Source organism: Chanodichthys erythropterus, chromosome 15 (assembly GCF_024489055.1).
Source record: "Chanodichthys erythropterus isolate Z2021 chromosome 15, ASM2448905v1, whole genome shotgun sequence".
Lineage (NCBI taxonomy): Eukaryota > Metazoa > Chordata > Actinopteri > Cypriniformes > Xenocyprididae > Chanodichthys > Chanodichthys erythropterus.
The window spans coordinates 7,430,737-7,454,008 of NC_090235.1; the positions used below are offsets into that span (position 1 = coordinate 7,430,737).

Consider the following 23,272-nt stretch of genomic DNA (forward strand, 5'->3'; position numbering starts at 1 on the left):
TGAACGCTGATTGGCTGATGGCGCTGGTTGTCAAGGCTTAGTGCTTCATTCACCATTTTGCGACTGTAGAGTACCCTAGAACCTCAACGGCTGGACTTTTTTCTCATTTGCGGAAGAAAAACATTCTTTGCAAACCCCTTCTCGGGGATTCCATGGTTTTAAAGGCTTGGTTTTCGCATCGACACCATTTCAACGGCACTGTAAACATTCACGGGGTGAGTTGAAACCTTTCATCTGCAGTACTGCAGAGATCTGCCTATATATTTAATGCTGTGTTTTGCCTTTACGTCGCGGGTCTATCTACAATGTTTCGCTGTCAGTTTATTTTTCCTTAGTGGATTGTATAAAATGGCGGAGTAAGCATTTTAACATACACACACACACACACACACACACACACACACATTAAAAGGGAGGGGTGGAGGTGCACAGTCAGCCTAAAAACTTTTTTTCCTGAAAATATTTGTGTGACACTACAGTTACTGCTTCAACAAACTGCTTTTGTGTATTCGTTTACCTTTCGGGGACTGTCACTTTGTATTTCCATAATTCTTTACATAAATATAAGGCGATTGTTTTGTTATTTAAACTTGACTATATTATATTAACATTTTCAGTTGCATTCAGTAAATTTAACCCGGATGTTTTCATATTTATAGCCTATAGGCACACATATGAGAAAGATTATTTGTTTTTTCCCCTCATATTTAATATTATGGCCGCCCTCGCTTCAGAAGCCTGAGGGAGACGGGAAACTGCTCTGCGGCCTTGTGTTATGGAGGAGGCCTACGCCACTCGACTGTGTCGTAGGTGGTTGTAAGCGTAGAGTAGGGCACTACGACCAATAAAAGCGCTTGACACAGATACGGCGGTGTACTACTCAGCAAAACTTTAGCAAGTCGACGACAGCAGCACCACTGTTGATGGGAAACAGGGCCTTTACTTTGTTTCGTGGCATTTGTGTTTATTTGGACTCTTGCTGTTGCATGGGAACATTTATTATTGTGCATTGGGCAAGTCAATATAATATTGAGTTATTGTAGTTATTTGAAGGGTCAGTGAGTGCAGTGAGCAAGCCAAAAAAATTAAATGATTGTTTAGTGCATTGCAAATGTACCTTTTAAAAAAGTTGTACACAGAAGAAAATATTTAAATTTATGTATTTTGAAGATATTTCCCTCAAATTGACTAATATACTATGGTTTGAGTTACAGAATCGTTAAAGTTATACATGAGATTCCCTACATGAAGCAGGTCACCACTAGTGTTGCCAGAATGGGTCGACGATTTCCAGCTCCCCAAAACATTCCGTGCAAAAAGAACGTGATGGAATTCTATTGTCATGACATCCAAGGTTTATAAGGACCATTTACCTCCTTAAAACTAAATAATGGTGACTAAATAAAATCATAAAAACGAATGAATTTCCCTGCCAGGAGAACAATACAATAGGAAAAAGGATCAAAATATGGCAATTACAGTAAATGAGCAAATATGATAATGTTAACAGACTTTAACTATTGCATACCATAAAAGCCCAAAATTTGTCATTCGTGTTCAAAAAATGAACGACAATTATAATAATGCGCATACCTTTGTGTTGCGCTTTAAATTCAAACCGAACTACAGTACATCTTGAGTATACAGTACAACTCAAGTACACATGAGTATACCAGTGTGCAGTCTGAACGGTTTAAAAGTTGCAGATTTCCTGGTCAGGCCAGTGTGCACATGACAATGGACAAGAGTAGTCCCGTATCCAATTTCAATTAAGTCATTTAACTGTGCTCTCAGACTTACAGTTATATTTTACAGTTATGTTAACACCACAGGTTGTAGTCCAAGATTTTGGGCACTCTCAAACACTTCATTGTAGCTACAACTTATATTTTTGCCACTTTGGCATAGTGGTCACTTAAATATACAGCTAGAAATTCTAAATCGGATCCCTTATCGGGTTAAATACCTTTCACTCGTGAATCATCACGTCTTCCTGCTATCGCACTTGATTGGATAAAAGTGTGGGCTCATCGGCAACGTCAACACTAGGCGTGTTTAGTAATGTCATGATGACTGACTGGATGGAGTACTTGCACACTTGGGTTTTGTTCGTTTACCAATTAGTCTATAAAATTTAAATGTTTGAAAACTGCAAATCTGATGCCAAACCATCCCAATTTTTGTCCCCCCACCCAAACCTTTTGACAATTTGGAGAATATATATATATATAGTACAAACGTAACCATAGTGATGGTATGGATAAACATGCGATACGCCAGTCCAAACAGAATAGGAAAGAGTTGTAGAGGACTTCAAGTGTCCACTTTGATCCGAAAACCCCGAGGTCCAACCCAAGACCTGGGGCCAGTTGCATAAACTTAAGGTTTGTTTACACGACAACGATGTACTACAAATGGAAATGGTTTTTCACTAGCTTTTTTCGTGTACAGACAACATTGTTGTCAAAACAATACCCGTTCACATGGATCCCTGAAAACGAATGCATTATTCTGCCAGGCCAGTAGTTGGCAATGTCAGTTTGTAAAGAAACACTACGCAGCTATAGACTGAACACATAATACGCATGTGTACGTCACAGTTTTCACAAATTCGCATTTTTGTTGTTTACATGGGGACTATAACTACTTCATTTTCAAAAACGTGCACTTTCAAACTTGCTTGTGTTTTCAGGCCGCCAAAATGCCGTTGTGGAGTAAATTAATTGCCAAAATGCATAAAAAGTTTTCAGTTTTTAGCTTAAAATGGTGTTGTGTATACAGCTCCTTAGCCACTATGTTAAGACTGTGTCTTAAGAACTAGCATTTTTTTTATGTAACTGACTGAAATTAGGACCAGTCTTGTGAAACAATTAGATGACTAACTTTTAGGACTAGTCTAAGAAGTTTTTGCAACCGCCCACTGAGCTGGTTTGGGTCCAAAACTTTGACGAGTGCTACGGACATGGGTCGGGTCTAATATTAGTAGCCTTGGGTCACGGTTAGTTTAAAATAAATGTGCTTTTACAGAATGGACCCAAGAAAGACTCTTTCCATTTCCATTTCCAAATTTCCATTATTTGTTTTTTTGTTTTGTTTTTTTGATTAACAATATTTTATTATTTAAAACAAATACATATTAAATAATTCTGACAACATTCTTATCCCCCTTCTTTGTTTTCGGTCAGTTTGCACATTGTGTGTCAATGACCAGTCTCCTCAATGTGCATGCAGTAGCGGCGTGTGGTGAGGTGCAACAAAAAGCTTGTGAACGGCTTATCTACTTGGAATTGCTCATCCAAGCAGAAAAGTGTTATATTATTGCCAGATATTGATTACAGAAAACCATCTAAATGCAGCTAATGCCAAACTAATCATTTAAATCAAACTAACAAAATTAAACCATAACTGTATATTTTGTTTTTGCTCAGATAAAACCATTTGTGAAAAACACAAATGTTTGAAAAATTATTGACTACATTGTCTGACAATATGGCTTGGGTCTCAGGGCTAATTTTCTTGGGTCTGTCTCAGGTCTATTTTTCTTTTTTAAAAAGTAATTTTCAGGTACAGGCAGGTACAGATCTCATAACCTGAAAAGACCTCTAATGATTGAGTAAAAATCAATAAACAAACAAATAAACAAATAGGCTAAATATGGAGTGATGTCAGTATAAAACCCAGTTCAGTGGTACTATTGAGACAGAAACTGACTGCACCTTTAAATAGAATCTTTCATTATTTACACTTTGTGTTATCTTATATGCATTGGAATGGTTTAGTGAACGAAAACTATACTCCCCTACATGCCCAGGCAATAAAAGTCTTAGCAGGTCTTAGTAAAGTATTTTATGATATAATTTTCTTACTGAAGGTAATATACTGCATTTCATATTTGCATGTTGCCTGCAAACTTGTCTTACAGTGCAAATGGCATTGTGGTTACTGTGGTTTCTGCTCACAAGAATGGGACAGTTTTGTACTGCGGACCTACAATGATGTTACATCTTCATCAATTCGAGCATGCATTGGTTCATCAAAAGAGGTCATTCATGTCCTGACCTTTAACCATAATATAAATTAGATACACGTCCTTAATTTAATTAAAACCAGTGAGTCATATTTTATAGTCATAAACCCTACATTCGGTTTTTGAGATATTCAAAGCTTATTGAGATATTTAAAGTTTATTCTCATTTGACTACACTGGATTATTTGTAATATGTAGGGTGTATTTAAACTGGGTTGTAGCTCTATTCAAGTGTCTAAATATATTTATGCAAACATTAATGTTGATAAAATATCTTGATTGGGTTTACTGTAAGTTTGGATAGTGAAGAAAAGGGTGGTTTGGTAGGATGAAAAAATGTGTAAGTAGTAATGTGTAAGGGTGGTATTGTACATTGAGATGTTGTAGTGCTGTGACAGGAAGTGAGGACTGTAGGGGTGGATTGCCTTTGTAACAAATGTAAAAAGGTCATTTGAAAGAGCGAGCGAGAGAGAGAGCCTTAGAGTCACAGAAATACCACTGAACAAGGAATTCCCCCGCCTCCTCCGATCCAGCCAAAAAACCAAAGTGTGTGTGTGTGACTTGTCTGGGCAAGCATTTTTCTTTGTATTCTGTTTTTGTCAAAGTTTTTAGCATTAAGTTGTTTTATATCCACTTTGTAAGGCTATGGCATATCACACGTATGATGTTAGATTAGGCACTAAACTTAAAACATTATCTCCTGTGCTATCTTGCTTTTTAATTATGCTGTATTCTGTACTCCCTATTCTCTATATGTGGATTGCAGTTCTGTATAATGAACTGATCCATCTCATGTGCTGTGTTTCATTACAGGGTTTAATTAAAGAAGGAAAGGATAGTGCAAACAGGAAGAGGCTTGTACAAGAACAGAAGAAAAAGACAGAGAAGGGGCGGGATGCAAGAAGGAAACAGAGTGGAAGATATCGATAGGCTGGGACTTGCAGGAAATCAGGAGGATTAGAGACTATCTTAAAGCAAAAAAAGATGAAGCCCATTAAAAAGCAAGACAGGCGGTCGCCTCCCTCCACTCGTGCCAAGGGAGTTAAGAGGAGGATGGTGGATAGTAGCCCACAGGAAGAGAAGAGAGAAACAGAGGAAATACCCCAAATTTCACCTACCTCTCCCAAGAGACATATCTCCTCAAATTCTGACTCATCACAGGAAGGGCCTCTGAGAAGAAATGGGTCTCCAGAAAAGGAGGGGATCCACAGTGATGGGGTCCTCAGTATAGCGGTGGATTTTGGTAAGACGGATGAACCCCCCGGGAGCTCCAAGTCTGGCGGAACACAGAGTGACAGTAACAGTAGCACGACCAGTGCCAGCAATAGCCCCAACCCTTCGTCTAGTCGTAAGACAGCCACTTTTAAGGCCCGTGTACCCAAGAAGAAGTACACCTCTGAGCACTATGCCGGAAACCATGGCAATGCCAGCACTCCCAGCACACCCCCACAGAGCAGCAGCAGCTCTTACAATATTACTGGTGCTAACCAGGTCCCAGTTGCCTCTGCTGCACACACAGACCCACACAGTCAAACCCAGCAGGCTGTAGACAGCATCGCTGAGTATGGACACAACAATGTAATGGGGCCCACAGGTAGAACTGCAGGTGAGTGCGGAGAGAAGGATGGGACAAGCGTATCCAGCCCACAGCGTTGCTCCTCCACCGATACGGCCAGCGAACACTCGGCTGACCTAGAAGTGACAGCTTCAGGACGTGATTCTCACTCCAACTCCCAAAAGCCACAAGCACATAGCACTTCAACACCCTCACAAGAGAGCCTGTCATCTGGGTTAGCTGGAGTTCTCGCCAAAGGTCTTAAGAATCAGAGAGTTCTGGCCCGACAGGGTCCCAGATTAGGGGAAGGCTGGCCTCACGATCGGGGTCGGGAAATGTCAGGAGTGTTTCGCGCTGGCGTCGTACGGAGAGTTAGTGAGTCGCATGGGAGTGTGGAGGTGCAGCTAAATGGAGAAAAGACCATATGCAAGTACCCTTTTCGAGTGACTACTGATTCTGTTGACCTCATTCTAGATGCGTCACCTCCTGGTGTGGCCCCGGTGGCTATAGGCACACAAGTCTGCATCCCCTTTAGAGGAGGTGATGAGGGCAGCGAGGGAGCGCAACAGTGGTACAGAGAAGGTGTAATCACTCAAGTAGATCAACATCCAGCTGTATCTTTCCCATACCGTGTCCAGCTACGGGAGGATCTGTCTGATGAGAGAAAGGATATGAGACATGGAGAGGATGACGGAAGGGCTATCAGTGCTCAGGCCATTTGGGTATCACGACAAAATCTTCGCCTCCTGGTTCCTCCTTGGGACCTAGAGCCACCTCAGCCAGCAGAGCCAGGGATTGATGGTAGGAGGGTAAGAGAACGAGAGTGGGAGGAAAGAGAGGACATGGAGGTGTTTCGACTGACAGCGTTTAAAGTTCAGAGTTTGTTGCACCCTGTGACCGTACCTTTCACCTCATCCCATTCTTCGTCTTCTGCCATTAACACTGCCATCACGTCTGTACTCAGTGTAGCCCCAAACAGAGACTATGATCATCACAGAGAGAAGGATCAGGAAAGAGACCTGCATAGGCACTTAGAGAGAGAAAGGGAACAAGATCGAGAAAGGGAGAGGCACAAGCATCATCCTCTTCATCCATCCACCCCAGAGGAGGATATGGAGGTCAGCCGTCTCAGTCAGCTAAGGGATGGCGGCATCACTGCAGCCATGAGTAGCAAAGCTCTTGGGGTTTCTTCTCAGCATCGGCACATTCTTTCTAAACCAAACTACCTCAGCCCTGGGAGAGGGCTTAGCACCCCAATTGCACCCCATCTGCCTCTTGCTCCTCACCCAAATCATCCCACTATGCTCCTGGGCCTAGATTCAGCTACAGGTGCTGCAGTCATCTCCTCCACGCCCCAGCTTCCTCCCTTGCCCCCAAGCTCTTCTCGAGGCTCCCTGGACAAGACCCCCAGTTCCAACTCACATGGTGCATCAGGGGGTGGCTCTGGATCCTCGTCCTCTTCGTCACGTTCCCGCACACCCCTCACAGCTGCTCAACAAAAGTACAAGAAGGGCGACGTAGTATGCACCCCTACAGGCATCCGCAAGAAGTTCAACGGCAAGCAGTGGCGCAGACTGTGTTCACGTGAAGGCTGTTCAAAGGAGTCACAGCGCCGCGGCTACTGCTCACGGCATCTCTCCATGCGCACAAAGGAGATGGAAGCCGGAGGCGGGGTGGGCAGAGAAAGAAGTGGCGCCAGTAGCACGGGCACTCTCACACCTGATCTTCGTTTAGGTGGACGCACCAGCAGCGAGTATGACTGGGACGACAACTCACGAGACAGCAGTGAAGCAAGTAGTCGTGGCGGGGACTCTCGACCACGTCTGGTGATGACCTCTCTCATACCGCAAGAACTGCCACGTGAACTGTCCCGCTTTGACTTTGATGAGTGCGAGGCTGCAAATATGCTGGTCTCACTTGGCAGCTCTCGCTCATGCACACCCTCATGCACACCCTCATACTCACCAGTGTCCAATCAGTCACCATTCTCCCCTGCGCCTTCCCCCTCACCCACACTATTTGGCTTCCGCCCAGCTAATTTCAGCCCCATCACAGCACCTTCACCTCTGACCCCTCGCCGCCCTCGCCACCTCAGTGGCACAAAGATCCCGGGCACCCCAAGCACAGAACGTGAGCGCCACATCTCTGGCATCGTGCCCACTTTTCAGACCAATCTGACGTTTACTGTGCCCATGAGCCCTAGTAAACGTAAGCTGGATGCCCCACCACCCCCGTTGCCCATTGCATCAGACTATACAAAATCTGATCCCCAACTCAGTGACCCCAGCCTCAGCCTCAGCGCAGCAGCATTCAGGGTTCTCTCACCCCAAAGCCAGCCTACAACCCCCTCTTCTCTCTCATTCCCTCGACAGCGGAGTGTCACAAGTCGACCCTCATCCTCTGCTGCCTCCACTCCACCCCCTATGCTGGTTTCTCCTACACCACCCTCACCCCTGCCTCAAGATCCTAGCTCACGTCGTATCGTTCCTCTACGTGATTCGCCTGTCATTGTTCGTAACCCAGATGTGCCATTGGCAAAATTCAGTGATAGTCCCCTGAGTCGTAGAGCAAGCTCACGCTCAAGGGAGCACAGCCAGCCTCCTCACCATGCTGCGGGTCTTCAGGCCCCTGTTCCCATTAATGGCGCTGCCACCAACGGAGCTGTTCTCCTCCGCAATCCTGCTTCCACCTTAGTCCTGGTGACCTCCTCTCAGTCATTGACACCTGTGGCTCCCGGACATCCCGCCCATTCAAACTCTTCCGCTTTAAATGTGTCCACTTCTAATGCAACCACTGGACCTGTCCTTGCGATATCTGGCTCAGGAAGTAAAGAGCAAGAGAGGAAGTCAGGTGGCCATGCAGATGCAGGTGGTGCTCTCCCACAGCCTGTCGCTTGCCATCCTTCACCCACCGCCCTGTTGCCCCTCATCCTGCCAGCCGAGTCCCCTCACCCTGCTCCTCGCAAAGATATCATCATGGGACGACCTGGCACTGGTAAGAATCATGAAAGATAAATAAACACCAATTGGAACACTACTTAGTATTGATTATTACTAATTATTATTGATCACCATAGTCATCCACAAAGTTATGGTTATTATTTTTACACTACCGTTCAAAAGTTCAGGGTATAATAAGGTGTAATCAATATATATATATATATATATATATATATATATATATATATATATATATATATATATATATATATATATATATATATATTTGTTATTATTATTATCATTATTATTTTTAAAGTAAATTAAAGCGGTCATGAATTGCATTTTTTATTTTATTTTATGTTCTCTGAGGTCCACTTATAATGTTATCATGATCAAAAAACATCCTCATTTAGAATTAATAAGCTATTTTCTACCCTGTTTTTGACCCTCTCTTTCGAACACCGTTTTGATGGGCGTGCTGCATTCAAGACTTGGAAGTAAATGCCCACTGCTATGATTGGGTAACAGTTTTGCATATTAAAATAAGTAAGTACTTGGAGTTACCACAGTTATAATGGACAAAGGATGACTTACAGTGTTTCGTTTAAACGGAATAATGAATGAATGTCGTTTTTATTGGCTATTTATAGTTCATCCTTATCAATTGTAAGACGGATACGTTGTAATATGCAGTGTCGTGTTTTAAATAAAATGAAACGTGTTGTAATATCTTACTGATGACAAAACAGAAGAACTTGCTCACTGGAGCTTCTATTCAGGATTACATTGAATAGCTTAGATAAAAAAAATAAGCAAAGCAGCGTTCCCTATGTGTTTTCTTCAGTATTTGGATATCCCCCGCATTAACCCCATAAATGCCGAAGCAAAGGAAAGAATGGCAAATCACAAATGTCACAACTATTAACAGACTGTGGTGCTATGGTATAAATACTCAGTACATATCAAACGTTCTGTAACAGACAAAGCAATAGTGACACGTGGTAAAATGATGTAGAATGATTCTGGTGGTCTTTCGTTGCACTATGACGTAATAATGTAACAAAATCTGAAACGAGTCATTCCCTGTTGAAAAATATATAAGCATAAGGTATGTTTTGCATGCTAGGACCAGCAAGGGATGCTAGTTGCTGGTCCCCAGCATGGGAAGTGGGAGTGCTGGTTTCACTTGTGAACAGCATGACTATGGAGCTCCACCAGCTAGACCAGCACTATACTAGCTCTAACCAGCATTAAAGCATCCTAGACCAATATAGAATTCATGTTGGTATATGCTTCTCATCAGGATTTTCTGAGCTTGGTTTCAATAAAAGCTGTTTTTGAACTAACATGAAAGTTTTGAGTTCTGAAACTTACAGGATATTTTTATAGTACAATGACCTCTTATATGTCAAAAGATCAAGGAAAATTTGATTTCTCAATTCATGACCCCTTTAATACTTTCATTCAGCAATGCATTTGATGAATGCATTAAATTATTTATTTATTTATTTTCTTCTGAAAAAGATGTCTAGTTTTATGAGATGGAGGACACAAACAAACACTTTCTATTTCCTATTAGACTGGCAAACTGTAAAAATAAGGGGGACTCAGAGCGACTTTGGTATGCTGGTCAGCAGCAGGTGTGTTTTGGTGTGTGTAGTGAAAAATGCTCCTGTGCTTTCAGGGTCAGTGTTTCTTTAGACAGTTGCAGCATGTCTGAAATGATACACAGGAACTTGCCCAGACATGCATGGCTAGAGGGTGATTGGACTGCCCTGATACTCATGAGTACTTAAATTGAGATACACAGTTAACTGTGATGACAGATGCCTAGGACATGATACACACTTTCTTAGTTTTCACCCATCATTGATATGCAGACATGCATATGAATGGCTTTCAAGTTCAGTCTGACACAGAGAGGTGCTGTTTCAACGGTTTCCTCTTAAGAGAACAGAGAGGCTGTAGGTTTTCCAAAACAATCATGTGTATATAAAAGGTTTGTCTGTTTCTGCATTTAGTTTGGACCAACGTGGAGCCCCGCTCTGTGCCAGTGTTTGCGTGGCATTCATTGGTTCCTTTTCTGGAGACCAGCCAAACAAAAATGTCCACGCAGCCTACAGATGGCCAAACACTTGTAAATCAGAGCAAAGGTAACATTTCATAGAAAATGGAACACTATCATTTGACATTGCAACATTTTCTTGTAGGACACTGCATTGATTATCCACAAAATCGCATTCAGAATATACATTGATGTTTTCAGTTGATGTTTTGAAACTGAATAAACTTGCAGAACCTCGCTGTGGAGTTGCCCTTGTTACTGAAGGACTTGTTGACCATCCAGCACCAGAGAGAGGTTCTCCATCTTGCCCCCCTCCTTCTGCTGAAGACCCACCTGTGGAGAGAGAAGGAGGCGACAGTGAGACCGAGAGTGATGCTGACGACCTGTAAATATCTGTTTGCATCTCATCTCAATTAATGGGGAGGGGGGTCAAATTAAATGTTTTCCCCATAAAATATGTATGTGATGATATATTTAATTAAAAAAAAAAAAAAAAGTAATCTGCCTTTATCACTAACACCTATCAGCCTCAGCCAAAAGTATTGGCAGTGACATAATTTTGTGTTCCGCAAAGTTGGCTGCTTCAGTATTTGTAGATTATTTTTCACTTTTCTATGGTATACTGGAAAATGATACGCATTTCATAAGTTTTAAAGGTACAATATGTTAAATTTTTGCAGTAAAATATCCAAAAACCACTAGGCTAGTGTTATATATTTTGTCCAGCTGATTACAAACAATATCTCTAATGTTTTCAACTACTTGTAAATCATGAGAAAATTCCCATTCTAAACCGTGACACGGGGCAGTGCAGTCGCCTGTCAATGACATCAGTTAGCCTTTGTTACCGCCTTTACTGACGTAGAAACCACATGACAACAGTGCCGTGGACAAATGCGGAAGTAGTGTCTAGCGTCCAGCAAACCACTAGCTTGCTTCAAGCAGTTCCTTATTTACTTCTTGCACGTTTTATGGTGCATTGTGTTACTTATTTATGGAACATAATTACTGTTTACCATCTGCCGCTGGTTCTGTCGACAAGGACAGCTCCCGTAAACTCATGACCGGAAAAGCGGAAGCGGTGCCGGCGACTGTGTCATAATAAAAGTCCCGCTGCTCGTGCGGCGTGTGTTGATCAATCGCTCCAGCTCCTCGTTCAGCTCCCGCAACACTCGGTCCTGCTCTGCTTCATACTACAGTAACGTTAATAATCGCATCCACGAACATGAGTTCTTCCAGACTCCAATCCCTATTCTTTTGCACCGTCCTTTGAGATGGAGACCACATGTCCCAAGTTTCCGCTCTAAAACTTGGCGTCATCAAACTACGCCTTTGTTTTGAATAGGCTTCTAGCGACCTCTAGCGGAAAAAAATATCACAAATTGTACCTTTAAAGCCTTTTATTGGCAAAAACATTGCATATATGCAAAGTGTCAGTATTTACAGTGTTGACCCTTCTTCTTCATAACCTCTGTAATTCGCTCTGGTATGCTGGATATCAGCTTCTGGGCCAAATCCTGACTGATGGCGATCCATTCTTGCCTTATTAGTGACACAATATATGGACTTCTGCTCGTCCTCTGGCCTTTTAAGGACTGACCACAGGTTCTTAATGGGATTGAGATCTGGGGAGTTGCCTGTCCATGGATCCAAAATTTTCAATATAATGGTCTCTGAGCCACTTCATTATCTCTCTTGCCTTGTGACATGGTGATCCATCATGCTGGAAAATGCATACAGATCATCACCAAATTGCTCTTGGGTCGTTAAGAGAAGTTGCTCTTGCAGGATGAGTTGGTACCATTCTTTATTCATGGTAGTGTTTTTGGGCAGAATTGTGAGAGAGAGCCCACTCCTCAGGGTGAAAAGCAACCCCCCACACATGGATGGTCTCAGGATGCTTCACTGTTGGGATGACACAGGACTCCTGGTAGAGTTAACCTTTTCTTCTCCAGAGAATCAATTATTCAACAGGGCTTCATCAGAGAAAATAACTTTGCACCAGTCTTCTGCTGTCCAATCCTTGTACTTCATGCAGAATTTCAGTCTGTTCTTGTTTTTCTTGGGAGAAGTGGCTTCTTTGCTTCCCTTCTTGACAGCATGGCATTGTCCAAAAGTCTTGGCCTCACTGTGCGCGCAGATTCATCACACCCATGATGATCGCTGCACATTTTTCTTTGAAGGCAACCGTTGCTAACACTAGAACACAATCATAGGAAGTGCTTCTTCCCTCTTTTTATAGCAATCAGTCTGCTTTTATAATCCAATCAAAATAATAGAGTGAAGTCACCTGACTTGTACTTATTCACACTTTCCCATGTGCTGATGATGTGATTAGTGAAAAGATTTTAGCTGGGCCAAAAACTGTGAAATTAATTTTCTTGGCCAATGAAGCTTTTTCTGATCACTCTGCACAACAATCTAGAAACAATGTGAATCAACATCAAAACAACAGAAGCAGCAAACTTTTATTAAAATTTAAAATTTATGTCACTGCCAACACTTTTGACCATGGCCACCCCTACAAATAAAAATTATTTCCACCTCTGTAAAGCATTTTGAGACAAAGTTAAATCTGATTCTTTTTTTACACTTTTTTTTTTTTTTTTTAGTTTTTTTAATATAATTTTTTGTTATTGTTTTTCAGGTTTTTTCCAGGCGTAGCTCAAGACCCTGCTCCATCCACCAGCCCAGCAAAAAGGCGTACACAATCTCTCAGTGCACTCCCAAAAGATGGTGACAAGAAGGTAAGTTTCAGCCTTCTCTTCCTGTTAGTGTCTTCATTCTGAAATTTTGTCCTAGTCAGCTACAATAGTGACATACAATAAGAAATTTTGTCAGTTGCTTGGTTTCCTTTGAGTAGTATTGGGCAGCCTCACTACTTTGGTTTTAGTGAGGACAGAAAAGTTACCCCAGACACTGGGGGTACAGGCTACAATTAAGCATTGCATTATCTTCTGTGCTATACAAATGTACACTTATCATTTCTCCTCTCTTTCTGTCTCTCTCTCTCAAATCTACACAAAGAGGGAGAAGGACCACATCAGACGGCCAATGAACGCTTTTATGATCTTTAGTAAGAGGCACCGTGCACTGGTCCATCAGCGGCACCCCAACCAAGACAACCGCACTGTCAGTAAAATACTGGGCGAATGGTGGTACGCGTTGGGACCCAAAGAGAAGCAGAAGTATCATGATCTTGCCTTCCAGGTACAGTCAGACTCATAAAATATTGCACAAGAGGAAAATGTAATGCCAATCTTTCATCACATTTTTTTTTATAACATGGACTTTTTGCATTTGAATTAGTGGTAGACCGATAACAGTTTTACAGCAGTCAATATACATTACGTACTGTAGATGCAAATATTTGGACGGCACTATAGTTGATGACCAGTTTAATGCGAATATGCACTACTGTTCAAAAGTTTGACTTGGTAAGATTTTTTTAATGTTTTTGAAACGCCTTGCTTTTGTTTTCTTATGCTTATCAAGGCACCTTGTATCTATAATACAGTAAAACAGTAATACTGAGAAATATTATTACAATTTAAAAACTGTTTTCTGTTTTCATATATTTTCTAAATGTAATTTATTTCTGTGATGGCAAAGTTGAATTTTCAGCATCCTTCAAAAATCACTAAATGCTGATTTGATGATCAACGCATTATTATCAATTTTGAAAACAGTTGTGTTACTTAATATTTTTTCAGGATTCTTTGAGGAATAGAAAGTACAAAAGAACAGCATTTTTGTAACAATGTAAAAGACTTTACCATTTTGAGCAATTTAATGCATCCTTGCTAAATAAAGTTCTTTTGCTAAATATGTTTGCTTTTTAAAAAATTAAATAAAAAACAAACAAAAAAACTTACTAACCACAAATGTTTTAACAGTAGTTCATAATTTAATAATACTGTTTAGTACTAATAAATTACAGATTTTAAAAATTGTGCATTTACATTACATTCATTTAAAAATAATAGAAATCAGATTATGTGCATGATCCAAGTGCTGTACATTTTAAAAGTCTTTATTTAGCTTGTTACTTTATTTATAACTCTTAAGTTTCATACTCATGTTCTCTTTTAGGTGAAGGAGGCTCATTTCCGGGCTCACCCTGATTGGAAATGGTGTAACAAGGACAGGAGGAAGTCCCTGTCTGAGGGCAGGGGAACTCCAGGGGCCAAAGAAGCTCGCGAGCGCAGCGTGTCTGAGAGCACAGGTCCGTGTGGGTGTTTGTTTATATGCGTGGGCGTTTGTTGGTCTTGTGAAACTATGAGTGCATAGTAGTGTGAAACACAACTGATGTAGAGTTAACCTTCTTTGTCTCCTCAGAGGCCCATTCCACCTCTCAGGGGGCAGACCACAAAGGAGCAGGGCCCAGCTGGACTTCCCCTCGATCTGACAGTCATGGAGGATCAGTGGGTGGGCAGCTTCAACGACCTCGCGCCTTTTCCCAGAGCGCTGTGCATACTCTGGACAGGATGGAGCAGGAGAGAGAGCTGGACAGTGCGGGTCTGTTTCAACCACGCCCCCCTGCTCACCCTCAGCGCCAGAGTGAGGATGTGACCAGTGATGAAGAGCATATGGTGATCTGTGAAGAGGGGGATGATGATGTTATAGGTAAAGTACATGCATTATATATATCTTTTTCAATATCATATCTAGCAACAATCCAGAACACCTTCTGCAATGTCCTAGCAGAACTCCCTAGTATCATTGTGGCATGTTTTGCATATGCAAACACCACTAATAGTTTCTTCAGAAAAGTAAAAACTTTCTAGCTAATGATCTGTCAAGCATTATATATTGTATTTATTTCATAAACCTCACTTTTTACACTAGAGGGTCTGGATCTGTTGAAAACCCCCGATCTGTTGATAATGCTGTTATCTGTGGAACATACCCACCATCAGGAAATTTTGTTTTGATGTTACAAGTGTTTTGCGTTCCATTATCATTGTCTCATTATTAGTCAGTCCTGTGACTGATTCTTGAGTCTGTGTCTCCCACGAGCTCTGTGCTCTCTGATGCACCACCACCATCCAAACATCATGAATTGATTTTTGGAAAGGCAAAATCTCCTCACTGCTCAGATTTCTCAGTCCCGCGAGTGTGAGATATGCAAGCCCTGGTCTCACAGCTAACGTGTGATTCCTTCACAGAAGACTCGTTTGCAGACGGCTCCATTGACCTGAAGTGTAAAGAGAGAGTGACAGACAGTGATGACGAAAACGACCATGCAGATGAGGCTGACAGCAAGGTAACACTTAATACATCACATGGGTAGTTGGCATCATGACAATCCCACAGTGTTCATAGCTGAACTAAAACTATTAAAATAGGTTCTGTTTAATTGTTATACATGCCGTTTTTTTGTTTTTTTTTGTTGACATTTTTAAATTAGAGGATTAGTTCACTTCAGAATTAAAATGTCCTGATAATTTACCCAACCCCATGTCATCCAACATGATTGTTTTTCTTTCTTCAGTCGAAAAGAAATTGTTTTTTGAGGAAAACATTCCAGGATGTTTCTCCATATAGTGGACTTTATCTGGGTACAACAGATTGAAGGTCCAAAAAGCACTTTCAATGAAGCTTCAAAGGGCTCTAGATGATCCCAGATTAGGAATAAGGGTCTTGTCTAGCGAAACGATCTGCTCTGCGATGCGCCACGCATTACGTAATCATGTTGGAAAGGTCATGCGTAGGCGGAAGTACCGTGGTAGGGCGAAAAACTCAATCTCGTTTTCTCCTCCAGCTTCAAAATTGTCTGACATCGTTGTTTTATCCTTTTTTTTTTGTAAAGGCTTAGTCTTTTCACATTCACTTTGTTTATTCTTTAAAAATGTCTTTGGAAATCTGATTAAAAACACACTTTCCCCTTTATAAATTTGTGCAAGTTATAAGCTAAAATCTTGATGTTTGAAAAATGTCATTGTTATTTGCCTACTAACCTCATCCAGCTGTGATATATTGTCTAGAACAAAGTTAATGTTTGTATTTCATTGGTAAAAGGACTTTAGATCGCTTGTTAAGGAATATGCTTTAAGTTAGATAAGCCTCATTACCATAGCAACATAAATTATATTTGTTGTCATCTAATTATTATTTATAAAACCAGATTATTTCAGCATCTCTATTTGTTTGTCTGGAAAGTAACTACTATTTCTTCTTAAGGTTTTCCACACCAGTGGATATATCCGTAAGGCAGCAGATGTTGTTCCTTTTCTAAGACGGTTCACTGACCAAATTGTTTGCCTTAAAGGGATAGTTCACTAAAAAATGAAAAATTTGTCATTATTTATTTTACACCCCCTCAGGTTGCTCCAAACCTGTATACATTTCTTCGTTCTGTTGTACACAAAGGAAGATATTTGGAAGAATGTTTGTAACCAAGCAGAACCCCCCACCCCCCCCCCCCCCCCCCCCTCATTGACTACCATAGTAGGGAAAAAAATACTATGGTAATCAATGGGGGCGAGATCTGCTCGGTTACCAAATATCTTCCTTTGTGTACAGCACAACAAAGAAATGTATGCCTTTTTGAAACAACTTGAGGGTGAGTAAATGATGACAGAAGTTTCATTTTTGGGTGAACTATAACTTTAAAGTAGTCCATATGACTCTTACATAATATTCCACATTGAGCCTTCCTAGAGTTAAAACAGTAAAGCATGACTCCAAAAAACGCCAAGTTCATGGGTTCAATTCCCAGGGAACGCACAAATTGCTAAAAAATAATTGTAGATCGGAATGCAATGCAAGTTGCTTTGCATAAAAGTGTCTGCCAAATGCATAAATGTAATGTCAATGTAAATTCCAAGTCCTCTGAAGCCATACATTCACACTGCGAGCCTTAGTGCTCAATTCCGATTTATTGCTCAGATCCAATATTTTAGTATAGCTGTTGCTTTTTTAAATTTGGCCAATATCAAATTCCAGTATGAACAGATCATGGTCCTGAATTGACCCGCATGCACAAAAGAACGATGAAACATAAGTGATTATGCGTTTATATTTATAGTGTGATCTGCCATAGAAGCCAACATATTTATGTGCATGCAAAAAAAAACTAAGCGAAAATGTGAAAAAAAAGAGAGCAGAGTTTTTAAACATTTATGATATGAGCCCTCATGTTTTGCTTGTAAATAGAGCTCTCGCTGTAATACTTATGAGCTCTGACACATCACTGTCCTTCACTGACTACCTCTCACAACTGTCTTGATAATTGCAGTTAAGTAAAATCTTTGAAGTGACTCCCATGAGCACAGAACTGTGACGAATATTGCTCTCTAGAGTGATGTAAAAGTCACATGAATTCCGATATGACTGTTCAGACTGAGGTCTCATTGACCTGTATTGGATTTAGTATCACATATGGAAGTGGCACAAATCGGAATTGAAAAGATCAGCATCCATGTGGTTTGTGCCGTTCAGACTGTCATGACAAAAACAGATCTGAGTCACATGTGATTTGGGCCACATTTGCTTGCAGTCTTAATGTAGCTATTCTCTATTACCCGTATTTGAATCGTCACAACTTGTACAGTTATAACACACAGAGTCATAAATGTCAAATCCAGCACAAACCTCATTTTTAATCAATGAAATTATCATTGTAATCTGATGTCACAAATGATCTTCTTTCAGCGCGCCTTCCAGTCGGCGGTCCATTCCTCTTTGCCGTTCTCTCTGGCTGGCACAACTGGCAACAAAGATGGAGAAGGGCATGAAGATAACCTGGAGAAGAAGAAAAAGAGAGGGATGGGTGGTGCAGAGATGAATAATGAGGGGCCCAAAGAAGGGAAAGGAGGTGGCGGAGGAGGGCAGGTTCCGTTTCATGTTAATTCAGCCTCCGTTACTAATATAAATACCACTTTGCCGCACGATGTGGGGATGTACTATTCACAAGGCACTGTCAGGATGGCCCCCACCATAGTGACCAATGTTGTTCGACCCATCACTAGCACCCCTATCCCCATCGCCAGCAAGCCAGTTGATGGGGGTGTGGCTGTTGGGACCCTACCTCCAGACGGGAAGCCCAAGCTACTGATAGGTGCCGGTGGAGCAGGAGGAGGTGGGTACTTTTCCTCCTCTTCTCCCAAACCTAATGGGCAAGGAAGCTTAGTTACTGGCCTAGTCTTGGGAGGAGCCTTCCCAAACCAACCCACCGTTCAGCTCATCACCCCACCCCATCCTACTCCATGCAATGGAGCCCCCAATAACAGTGCAGTACCTCTTCCCCTACTTCATCACCAGTTCCTCCCTTCTGCCTCTATTACGCCCCCTAGTGGTGGGAAACCTGTAACACAGGTGCAGTACATCCTTCCAACTCTACCTGCAACTGCCAATCCCAACAGTCCCAACTCCCAGCAGACCTCCAGCATCCTTGCCTTGCCCAGTGCTGCACCTACCCATGTGACCCTGGCCAATGGTGTACATTCAGGGGCGGGGCAAGGAATAAGATATGCTTCAGTCCCAGCAGTGGGAGGAGTCAGCCCAGGAGGTGGAGGTGAGATTTGAGGCAGTTAAATTGTTGTGGAGAAATTGTTAAATTCAGGGTTCACACAGTTTGGGGGTTTTCAGCCTGGAAAATTCATGAAAATTAATCAAATCTTACAATTCATGCAAATTTTGCTGCTAATTTAGCTCACTTTAGAGGCTTGATTAGTGTACACTAACGTTCAAACGTTTGGGTCGGCAAGATTTTTTAATGGTTTTGAAAGAAGCCTTTTATATGCTCACCAAAGCTGCATTTATCTGATCAGAAAATACTGATATTCTGAAAGAAATATTCTGAAATATTACAATTTTAAATCCATTGTTTTCTGTTTGAATATCTTTTAAAATGTAATTTATTCCTGTGATCGAAGCTGAATTTTCAGCAACATTACTCCAGTCCTCAGTGTCACATGATATTTCAGAAATCATTCTAATATGATTGTTGAAAACAGTTACATGTTTAAACTATGTTTTTGTGGAAACATTTTTTCAGGATTCCTCGATAAATATAAAGTTAAAAAGAACAGCATTTATTTGAAATAGAAATATTTTATAACAATATAAATGTCTTTTACTTTCAATTCAGCATCCTTGTTGAATAAAAGTATTAGTTTCTTTAAAAAAATAATTGTAATTGTTCCAAAATTTTAGAATGGTAGTATATATCCACAGCCATTTTAGTTTCTGCTTTAAAGGTTTAACAAAACAAAACCTCTGGTTTCGAATCACTGGACTAGATAATGCTTTTGGTGTAAACCAAGCCAAAAATTTGACGTGAATGAATTGGTTCTTTTCAATAAATCAGTTGAACCTGTTCACAGATGACTCTTTCATGAAAAATCACTGAAATTCATTTCAAAACATGTGGGAACCCTGTAAATTATCTAATGTGTCCACATCCAAGTAAAAGAGAGTTTTAGCATGTTTTTATTCATGATTTTGAGCAGATATAATGAGGTTTCTCAACTTACAGGGATCAGGATTATGCACAGTGTTTTGGAAATTAGGCACTTCATCAAATCTATTCTCGGTCTCTACTATATCAGTCCTTTTCATCTCTCCGCACAGTTCAAGCGCAGTCCCCAGTCTTGCAGAGCAAGATGCTTGTTCCCATGGCAACTGTCGGAACAGGATCTACACCTCCGCAGCCAATTTCCCTGGTGGGCCCACCCCTTCCTGTTCAAAATGGGGCTCAACCAGGAAGTAAGGTAGATTGACTTGACTTACTAACCTGCTATATGAACAAGAAGTATTCATTGCATTAACAATAGATGCGTCAGATTCATGCGCTTCTTTGCTTTTCAGATCATTCAAATTGCACCAATGCCTGTGGTCCAAACAAATGTGCATCCTGGTGGATCAGTGCATACTGGCAGCTCATTTCCTGTCTCTATGCCAACCGCGACTGTCATGGCCCCTGGGTCCACCCCTCCTCAGACGGTGCTCTTGACGCCACCACCTACAAGGTACTCTACCGCCCACTGTCTCTTTAAAACTGCTGCCAGACATCTGAGCATTGAAACATAACCTAATCTAACCTTCTAGTGACTGTGCCAAGTAGGACATGTTCCTGGATCAACATCCTTGTTGGTCCTGGGACAACATCCTATAAAGTTTCAGAAAGGCTAGGCTTTGAGCTGGGGTTAGGGGCACCAAACGATATCAAAATTACTGACAAATATGTTAGTTGACAAAAGTTTTTTTTTTCTTCTTCACTGATAATGAAGATGAGACAAATAAGATCGATAATTGTGACAGTAATTAAAGAGTTTTAATGAAAACATACTCTCAAAAAAATAACTTTGCAAGATTTAACAGTGCACTAACAGTGTTTTTTTTAAGGCAAAGCATCAAGGTCCCGCCCACACTCCCAACTCCATTTGCAGACTCAATTGCAAGCACAGCTGTCTATCATAATGTTACACCCCGTTTTTTATAGCATCACATAACTAATTAAAAGTCAAGTCATCTTCATTTATATAGCACTTTTTATAACATACATAGTTTCAAAGCAGCTTCACAGTGATAATAGGATAATAGATTCACATAGGATAATAATGATAATAATTAAGGGACGGAGATTGTTTTGGCTTCACAGCAGCTCTAGGAAAAAGTCATTATCGAGCTAAAGCAAGTTTTTGATTGAATCACTTCCGTTTTAAAAAATAGTTAATTATTAACTTAGGGGCCGTTTAAATGACACCTTTTTAACTGAAAACAGAAGACTTTTAATGCGTTCATGCCATTCATTTACGTGTTTAGTCATCTGTGTTATAAGAGCTACCAAAAATTAATTAAAAATTAATACTGTTATTCCATTTGATCAATCATTCATCCTCTGATTTTAGGGTAAGCAGTTACTTGGGAAAATCACAGTGACTCAAAGCTAACTTCCTGCTCTGCTTTTGTTGTTCAGGATCACATATGTCCAGTCCACTCCTGGAGTTGCGGCTCCTTTGCCATTGGGTTCTACACCTGCAGTATCTTCCACCCAGCAGGCCTCATCACCTGGGGGTCCATCTTTTTTGCAGTCTCCAGTGGCGACCCTTGGCTTTACTGCAATTGCCCCAGCTGGTCAGGCCTTGGTTCAGCCTATTGTTGCAAGTGAGTATAATGGCTGACAGTTCTTTAAACCACCAACACATATTTAAGACTGTATGACAAACATTATCTCAAATTTCTACTACAGGTCAGCCACCCCTCCTGGCTCCATGCCCGCCCTCAAGTGGATTGTCACAACCTGCACAAGCCTCGACAGCCACCCGTCAGCTTGTGACCGCCATTTACCCCAGCGTCAGCTTAGCTGGAGGAGTTGTATCAGTGACAGCCGTGCCACAAAGCACATCAAGTTCCACATCAATTCCGACATCATCCTCAACGCCTCAAGCAAAGAGCTCCTCTGCAGTGGCTGCGCAGTCACACACACAGGCAGATGCGCAGCTGCAGTCTCAGGTAAACATGCAAATGGAAAATGAGAGAGGACCAGAATCTACGAAAGAGATGGAGAAACAGAGAGACCTGGTGTTAAAGGATGGACATCAGACACCACCTAGTGGTTTGGAGGAGTCGGTGCAACACAGCTGTACATCACACACACAAAAAGGTAAAAGTAACCTCATAAATTTTCATAAACTACTCTTTTGTTTTAACATTAATTTCAGTAGATTAATAATACTGTTTGGTTATGAATAAAGACTACTGTTCAAAAGTTTGGGGTCAGTTTTCTAATAAATAAAACTTTAAATATATTTTATATACTTTTGATAATACTTTTATTCAGCAAGGGCACATTAAATTGATCAAAAGTGACTTTGAAAAAAATATATATATATATTTCACCATAATATAAGCTTTTGGTTATACCACCCATTGCTACTTCAAAATTATATTTTGGCCATTTCGACTTCTTTAACAGCAGTTATTAAATATTGATCAAGCATTTGTTACATACAGAACGGGCTTGCAGTCCCTTGAAAGTCACATTCAAAATGTTCAACAGGTCAGCATTGCGAAGGGAAGGAAGATGGAAAGAAAGGGAGCAAAATGGAACGAGAGTACATGAGAGATGTAGGAGGGGGCCCGTCTCAAACAGAGAGAATTGAAACAGCAAGAGTGACGGAACAGATGGAGAAAGAGACTCAAGCTGAGACCAACAGCAAAGATGAACAGAGTCGAGAAGTAAGATGCTTTTTTCAGCTGTATAATCCAACTTTACTAAATTCAAATAGTTCTCCTACAAAACTTCATTGTGCAAGTTTGAATTCCCATGTTCTTCAATAAAATTTAGTTTTTTTCTTTCAGTCAGGGCGCAGGGAATCTTCTGTTTTGGATCCACCACCACCTCCTTTGCAGACTGACACTCCTTCAGCTAAAAAGACCAAGTTCCGCCCACCTCCACTGAAAAGCACTCCTGATGCTGGAGACAAGTGAGTGGCATTGCCATAGATTACACGTTGACAAGGCTACCAGTGTTATTTTATTATTTATATATTATTATAACATTTATTAATATTTTAAATTGGCTTTTATGTTTCAAGTTTTTAATCTATTGTTTAGGTTTTATTTTATTTGAGCTTTTTTCACTTAATGATTACAACACCGGTCGAAGCCAGTGACATGAACATTATAACTGTATCACATTCACCAAGTGGCCAAAAAACAATATGCATTAAACT

General features: G+C 41.0%; 1 protein-coding gene across 4 annotated transcripts in view; it reads left to right on the forward strand.

The window, feature by feature from the left end:
- Positions 1-23,272, forward strand: part of cica (capicua transcriptional repressor a) — a 28,974-nt gene continuing 5,702 nt past the window's right edge. For 2 of the 4 annotated variants that reach the window (XM_067361590.1, XM_067361591.1), the window contains exons 1-17: positions 1-215; positions 4,841-8,576; positions 9,014-9,070; positions 10,546-10,677; positions 10,821-10,974; positions 13,237-13,336; positions 13,617-13,799; positions 14,682-14,814; positions 14,928-15,215; positions 15,758-15,855; positions 18,246-19,107; positions 20,166-20,305; positions 20,403-20,563; positions 21,514-21,701; positions 21,787-22,200; positions 22,597-22,775; positions 22,899-23,023. In XM_067361590.1, coding sequence (XP_067217691.1) covers positions 5,012-8,576; positions 9,014-9,070; positions 10,546-10,677; positions 10,821-10,974; positions 13,237-13,336; positions 13,617-13,799; positions 14,682-14,814; positions 14,928-15,215; positions 15,758-15,855; positions 18,246-19,107; positions 20,166-20,305; positions 20,403-20,563; positions 21,514-21,701; positions 21,787-22,200; positions 22,597-22,775; positions 22,899-23,023 — 6,779 coding nt within the window. In that variant the 5' untranslated portion in view covers positions 1-215; positions 4,841-5,011. Of the gene's footprint in view, positions 216-4,840; positions 8,577-9,013; positions 9,071-10,545; positions 10,678-10,820; positions 10,975-13,236; positions 13,337-13,616; positions 13,800-14,681; positions 14,815-14,927; positions 15,216-15,757; positions 15,856-18,245; positions 19,108-20,070; positions 20,306-20,402; positions 20,564-21,513; positions 21,702-21,786; positions 22,201-22,596; positions 22,776-22,898; positions 23,024-23,272 lie in introns of those variants that run through there. The other 2 variants (XM_067361592.1, XM_067361593.1) reach the window with 2 other exon arrangements.